Source organism: Eriocheir sinensis, chromosome 51 (assembly GCF_024679095.1).
Source record: "Eriocheir sinensis breed Jianghai 21 chromosome 51, ASM2467909v1, whole genome shotgun sequence".
Lineage (NCBI taxonomy): Eukaryota > Metazoa > Arthropoda > Malacostraca > Decapoda > Varunidae > Eriocheir > Eriocheir sinensis.
The window spans coordinates 10,394,667-10,402,166 of NC_066559.1; the positions used below are offsets into that span (position 1 = coordinate 10,394,667).

The 7,500-nt window shown below is 48.7% G+C and overlaps 1 protein-coding gene and 1 long non-coding RNA gene across 2 annotated transcripts in view; one reads left to right on the plus strand and one right to left on the minus strand.

The window, feature by feature from the left end:
* Positions 1 to 7,408, plus strand: part of LOC126982691 (ras association domain-containing protein 10-like) — an 18,846-nt gene extending 11,438 nt beyond the window's left edge. The window contains exon 3 of the mRNA XM_050834968.1: positions 5,941 to 7,408. Coding sequence (XP_050690925.1) covers positions 5,941 to 7,162 — 1,222 coding nt within the window. The 3' untranslated portion in view covers positions 7,163 to 7,408. The remainder of the gene's footprint in view (positions 1 to 5,940) is intronic.
* Positions 3,125 to 7,500, minus strand: part of LOC126982693 (uncharacterized) — a 9,233-nt gene continuing 4,857 nt past the window's right edge. Inside the window, exons 2-4 of the long non-coding RNA XR_007735298.1 lie at positions 7,415 to 7,500; positions 4,474 to 4,664; positions 3,125 to 4,242 (exon numbers count right to left, since the gene is read on the minus strand). The exon at positions 7,415 to 7,500 is cut by the window's right edge and continues 33 nt beyond it. This is a non-coding gene — a long non-coding RNA (uncharacterized LOC126982693). The remainder of the gene's footprint in view (positions 4,243 to 4,473; positions 4,665 to 7,414) is intronic.

Here is a 7,500-nt window from a genome sequence, read left to right on the forward strand (position 1 = left end):
AAAAAAATAAAATAAAACGAGAGAAAAAAAATACCACGAAAAAGAAAAGAAGTGAAATAAAGAAAAAGAAAAGAAAAAGAAAAATTAAAATATGAAAAGAAAATCTGACCACTAATATGACGCAACAGACACACGGAGAATAATTACTGACCTCCTCCCCCTCCTCCTCCTTCTCTTCCTCCTCCTCCTCTACCACCGCGAACCTAAGGGAAAGTGTTCTGCCTCCTTGCTTGCCTATCCCCTCCTCCCCCTCCTCCTCCTCCTCCTCTGTGCTTGTCTGTCTGGTTTCTTCGTCTGTCTGTTCAGCGTAGCGTAGCGTTGCGTCAGACACCCCCCCCCCCCACTCCCTCCGTCTCGTGAAGTTGTAAGCAGCATGAAGTTAAGGAGGAAGGGGGCGAGGGTGAAGGGGGGCCGGCAGGGGGTGGTCTCTCACCTCTCGGCCGTCCTCGGTTTGAAAAGGTATATATTAGTGCGCGTATTACTACTACTACTACTACTACTACTACTACTACTACTACTACTACTACTTCTATTCACTCTATCCCTGAGTCTATAACTACTGCTGCTGTTACTACTATATTACTGTTACGTCAACTATAACTAATAATAATAATAATAATAATAATGATAATGATAATACCACTTTCCTATCCTCTCCACCCTTCTTTCCCAACTTGACATATAGGTTACCCGCATCTCTATTATATTCATCCACCACCATCACCACCACCACCACCCCCACCCCCACCCCCATCACCACCACCACCACCTGCAATTATTTCTCTCTCTACCTGTCTGATCGAGTACCTGTGAGCCAATTTAAGGTAGAAATTGTGTATATAGTCAGTCAGTCAGTAAATCAGTCAGTTAGTCGCATAGTCAGTCAGACACTTAGTCAGTCGTTCAGTCAGTCAGTCAGCCATGTGTCCAACTCTGAATGTTCCTCCTCCTCCCCCTCCTCCTCTTCTTCATTCTCCTTCCTTTCGGTCTTCCTTCCTTCCTTCCTTCCTCCCCATGCCATTATCTCTCTCTCTCTCTCTCTCTCTCTCAAAATGATAAAGCGAGAAATGTTAATGAGATGCATTGTCTGAGAGAGAGAGAGAGAGAGAGAGAGAGAGAGAGAGAGAGAGAGAGAGAGAGAGAGAGAGAGAGAGAGAGAGAGAGAGAGAGAGAGAGAGAGAGAGAGAGATTCTGCCAGTCTATTTTTAATCTATCATAACCAACACACACACACACACACACGTTCCCTATTTCGCTGACACGGAACGACCTGCGCAGACTACCGAGGAGGAGGAGGAGGAGGAGGAGGAGGAGAAGGAGGAGGAGGAGGAGGAGGAGGAGGAGGAGAAGGAGGAGGAGAGGAGGAGGAGGGAAGGGGAAAGGAAAGAGGTGGGTGGAGAGGGAGGGGGAAAGGAAGAGGAGGAGGAGGAGGAGGAAGAAGAAAGGAAAGAAGGAAGAGGAAGGACGTTGATAAAAATGGGAGAGAGAGAGAGAGAGAGAGAGAGAGAGAGAGAGAGAGAGAGAGAGAGAGAGAGAGAGAGAGAGAGAGAGAGAGAGAGAGAGAGAGAGAGAGAGAGAGAGAACTTGTTGGGGAGAGAAGATAAGGGAGGATAGTGTGTGGAAGGGAGGAAAAGGAAGGGAGAGGAAGGGCGCTGATGAAGAAGGGAGAGGAGGTGAGGGAGGATAGCATGTGTGGAGGTTAGGGAGGGAAAGGGAGAGGAAGGACGTTGATGAAGAAGGGAGAAGGAATAGAAAGGGATAAATTTGGGGGAGGAAGAGATGAGGGAGATTAGTGTACGAAGGGTGAAGAAGGGAGAGAAATGAAGAGAAAGGGAGAGAATGGGAGATAGTATATAGGGAAGGGAGGAAAAGAAGGGAGAGAAATGAAGATAGAAGAGAAAGGGAGAGAATGAGGGATAGTATAAAGGGAAGGGAGGAAAAGAAGGGAGAGAAAGGGAGAGAATGAGGGATAGTATATAGGAAAGGGAGGAAAAGAAGGGAGAGAAATGACGTTGATAATGAAGGGAGAAGGGAGATAAAAAAATTAAAATAAATAAAAAAGTAAGGGAGAATAGCATATGGAAGGGAAAGAAGGGAGAGGAAGGAAGGGCGTTGATAAAGAAGGGAGAGAAGAGAGGGAGCATAGTATGTGTAGAAGGGAGGATAGGGAGGGAAAGAATGGAGTAGCTTAGGGAGAATAGCATATGGAAGGAAAAGAAGAGGAAGGAAGGGCGTTGATAAAGAAGGGAGAAAAGAGAGGGAGCTTCGCATGTGTAGAAGGGAGGATAGGGAGGGAGGGAGAGAATGGAGTAGCTACACGGCCTTTCCCAACGTCCTCCTCCTCTGTCCAATTTTAATGTACTCAATCCTGCTCTGATCTCTGCCTAGACCTTACCATTGGACGTAGGACATCATAAGATAGGATAGCATAGGACAGGGGACAGCATAGGACATGTATTTGAATTCTTGTGTTTTAGTTTAACCGTTTATAAACTTTCTCCGAGTCATTCATGTCATCCATTAATAGGAGTCATTCACCAATGTACTACCTAGAGTTGGCAGGAGGAATTTTAGCTTTTGTGACTTTCTTCTACTTTTTCCAACAGTTCATGGGACAGTTAGTGTGCGAAATTAGTATGTGATATATGGCAGGAGGAATTTCAGCTTTAGCGACGTGATGTATGGCAGGAGGAATTTCAGCTTTTGCGACTTTCTTCTACTTTAAAATTTCCAACAGTTCATGGGACGGTTAGTGTGCGAAATTAGTATGTGATATATGGCAGGAGGAATTTCAGCTTTAGCGACGTGATGTATGGCAGGAGGAATTTTAGCTTTTGTGACTTTCTTCTACTTTTTCCAACAGTTCATGGTACGGTTAGTGTGAGAAATTAGTATGTGATATATGGCAGGAGGAATTTCAGCTTTAGCGACATTAAACTTAAGGATTTCCAACAGTTTATGGCAGAATTAGCATTGATATTGTATAGGACTTGTAGAAAACTTGCAGAATTGGCACAAAAAAAAAGGAAGAAATAGCAAAAAATATATAAAACATCTCGAACATACTCGGAAGACGCCCCGGAGACGAACTGGAAGCATTTCGCCGTAAATCAAACAAGAAGAGTCTCCGTTCCATTACGTTTATTGAGCAGCCTTTTGGAAACGTGATGAACAGTGCATAGGACATCACAGGACAAACAGGGACAGTATAGAACAGGACATAGGTTGCACTACTAAATTTGAAATGTCTTAAAATGTGAAAATCTTTGCTGTACATTAACATTTGAATTCTGATGTTATTACTTGCTTTAAAACTGTTAACTCTACAAGCATTATCTAGCTCCTGTCCTCAGTGATAGATCATAAACTGTCTATTATAAGACTCAACTTTATAAGAGTGATTTGGTTCCTGTCGTAAGAGATGGATCAGCAACTGTGCATTAGAGAACTTCATACAGTTAACTCTACAATCATGCTTTAGTTAATGTCTTTAGTGATAGATCTTGTAAACTGTGCATTATAAGACTCGGATCAGCTTTACAAGAGTGCTTTGGTTCCTGTCGTAAGAGACGGATTAACAACTGTGCATTAGAGAACTTCATACAGTTAACTCTACAATCATTCTTTATTTAATGTCCTTATAGATAACAGTTAACATTTCAAGCATTTTTATAGAGATGGGAAACCGTGCATTAGAAGACTTGAATTTCAGAGATTTTTAGTTCCTGTCGTTAAGAGATTAGTCGGAAGCAGTGCATCACAAGACTCTAAACAGTTAACTAGATGGCTAGGGTGGATGGGGGGGAGACAAGGAAGAACAAGGCCTTTCCCAACGTCCTCCACCTCTGTCTGATGTTAGCGTACTCCATCCTCCTCTTAACAAACAATCCAGTCTCTCTACCCAGACATTAACACGGGACAGCATAGGACATAGGACAGCATAGGACAAGACTCAAAGCAGTTCACTCTACAAGCATCCTTAGTTCCTGGTCTTAGAAATGGGTCGGCAAGGGACTGTAACTGTTCTTCTGAGTACGTTCTCCCCTCTGCTGTCATGTTCCTGCTTCTTAAAGGTGGTGGTGCACTGTGGGTTCATGTTATGGGTCAGTGTGGGTCAGTCAAGCGGTGTCTCGGCCCTCGAACAAGCCGCCTGTAGTGATAGCCAGCAAGGAGACTGATATCAGATGTTGTACGCAAGCTGGTCTCGTACAATACAGCCGTCCGTCAAACCTCTCGAACAGTCTGTTGGGGAGAAAGGAAAATATTAGTTAACGCAGAGGAGAACGTTTTGCATATAACAATCCAGCTGTTCATCAGTCTGCACAAACTCCAAAGTATACAAGCAGGAAAAGAGAAAAAAAGTTAAAGATATGATGCTGCAGGAACTTAATAAATATTGATAAAAAATACAATTAGTAATGATAACCTTAACTCCAATGTGATTATGAAGAACAGCGCTGCCCAGCCACTCACTCAGTATAGGTCCACACACATAGGCAGGGCTTGGTGTGATTGGGGCGGCGATGGAGACCTCAGCCACTCCACCACACTGTACTCTGCATACTGAACATTGAATATTGGTGGCACAGGATTTCTGACAACTCTTTCCTTGCACGATATGAGCCAGGCCGCCCCAGAAGCCTCTTGATATTATGACACCGAGCCTGAAAAAATGCCATTATATTAATTCACAATAAAAGACAGAACTGATTATTGAAGAAAGATTATTAACCCGGTAGCAGCGACGGGCCAAATTTGTGGCTTTACCGTGTAGCAGCGACGGGCCAAATTTGTGGCTTTACCATGTAGCAGCGACGGGCCAAATTTGTGGCTTTACCGTGTAGCAGCGACGGGCCAAATTTGTGGCTTTACCATGTAGCAGCGACGGGCCAAATTTGTGCTATGATTTAAACCCCCCAAAATAGATGATACATAATCTGATCACAAATGCTTTGATATATATTATGAAATGGTTTGTGTGAGGGGTGATTTTTTCTCATTTTTCTCGCTTAGAGGGACCATTAAGAAACATGATCCCCGCTGCTACCGGGTTAAAGAAAGATTATTAAAGAACTACTCACTCATTACTAAGTCTCCTCCCAACAATCTGTAACTTTTCCTTCACCTAAGATTACAACAAGCACAATAACTGCCACCATTATATATATTAAGTTTCAATAATAGAGGGAGGAGACATGATAACAACTACTGACTGATTAGCCTTCTCCCTGGAACTACAATTTTCCACTGTGCTAAAATCATGCACAGAATAATTACTATAATCCTGTATTAATTCACAGTAAGAGAAATAGGAGTTAAAGAACCAAATACCACTCTAACCCCCGATATATAAACTATAAAAAACTGGAAAAAAAAACTGTAAGCTAAGACCACAGTAAGAGACAAGACTCACAGAACTACAGATCAAAAATTAAGTGTTCTCCCTGTTGCCTTCAAACAGTGCTAAGGTAACAGTAACCAGGCACGCAGCAGGACAACACATAATGGAACCAAGCACTTCATATACCAAGAAATGGACCCAAGTGTAGGTCATGTTATGTATACAACTGATGACAGATGGACAGCTAAAGCAACACAGTGCCAACCCAGAAGTTAGCGGGGTCAGGGCAGACGGGGGGCCAGGTATAGATGAAGTTTGAGTATTTGTCAGAGTAGGACGGTATGCACTAATGTCAGGCTGAAAGGTGGAGGACGTTGGGAAAAGCCTTTGTCCTGCAATGGAGCCTGAAAGGTGGAGGACGTTGGGGAAGACCTTTGTCCTGTAATGGAGCCTGAAAGGTGGAGGACGCTGGGAAAGGCCTTTGTCCTGTAATGGATTATTATGGTAATGGCCTGGTGTGTGAGTGCAAGGGAGAGGTGTCCCCTTCCTGTGTGTGTGTGTGTGTGTGTCGCCCCCCTCACCCCCTGTCCTCGTTTCAGCGACACGATGGAGCGCCTGATGCGGCTGGTGGTGGCGCAGGGAGAGACCATCCAGACGCAGCTGCGTCGCCTGCAGGAGCGTGAGAGCCAGATCGAGCAGTACGAGCAGCAGATGCACCTGCTGCGCGTGCAGAACCTGGGCACCGACTACCTGCTGCACTCCTACCTCAAGGACGACGGCGGCGAGGCCAAGGACGAGCCCGGCAGCGAGGAGAAGAGCAACGACTCGGGCGTGGTCACCGAGGACCTGCCGGACCCGCCGCCGCCCGCCGCCTGCCATGGCCTGGACGCCGACGACAAGGACGCGGCGGCGGCGGCGGGGCTGCGCGGCGGCGGCAGCGAGGACGTGGAAGAGTTCGCAGTGATCCTCGCCAAGATCGAGGAGGTGAACGCGCGCCTGCTGCACGAGGAGGAGGCGCTGAGCGGCATGGCGGGCGCCGTGACGGCCGCGCGGGAGCAGCACCGCGACGAGGAGGAGCTGCTGCGGCAGGAGCTGGCGTGCGTGGCGCACGTGCACGCCCAGCTGGTGGCCGACGCGCGGCACAACGAGCACACGCTGCGCGAGACGGAGGTGGTGCTGTGGCAGCAGCGCAAGCAGCTCGAGGCGCTGCTCATCGAGGACACCGAGAGTGACCTCGAGACCAAGGCGCTGCGCGAGCACCTCGACTACATCATCCACCTGCCGCCCACCGCCTTCCGCCTGCCCGAGGACGACGCCGACGACCCCGCCCTCGTGGTGACCTCGGCGCGGCCCGTGCACGACCCCGCCGGCGGCAGGGTGCCCTCGCTGGCCGCCTACGACGGCGACCTGCACGCGACGCTCAGACACAACGGCACGGCAAAGGCGTGCACGCCCACACACGACTCGTTGCCGCCGCCGCCGCTGCCGACGTGTCCGCCGCCGGTCGTGGAAGAGGATGACGACCGCGACTCCGCCAACACCAGCAGCCTCTGCGTCAGCTCCCGCTCCAGCACCTCCTCCGAGGCCTCCACCGGCATGACCAACGGCGTCAGCACCAAGCCCGCGGCGCACACCCAGACGAGGAAAACCCCCGCCACGGCCTCCTCCTCCATCTCCTGCAGCACCGCCGCCGCCGCCGCCCGGCCCGGCGAGGCGGCGGGCAAGGACACGGACTCCACGGACTCCAACTCCGACACGGGACTCAGCTCCCTGCACAGCAGCAGCGACGAGGCGGCCTACGCCCTGGACACCCTCGTGTAGGGTGTGTGTGTGTGTGTGTGTGTGTGTGTGTCCCAGGAAGCATCGCGGCCTGTCCCAGTGATCTCATGTGTGGGGAGCAGTGTAAGGTGGAGGAGGGAGTGTACAGACCCAGCCAACCAACCAGTCAATCAAACCTGCACTCAGTGACTCGCGAACACACGACGCGCGGCAGCCAGTGACGGTGGTAATACAGATACTTGAACCTTGAACCAAGAAAATAAACATGAAAAAGAACCATTGGGAAGTCCTTACCCTGCAGGCGAGGCGTGGAGGCGAGGACGAGGAACAGACAGACGCGGACAGATAGAGACAGTGTGCTGGGCGTCCTCGCAGGGGGG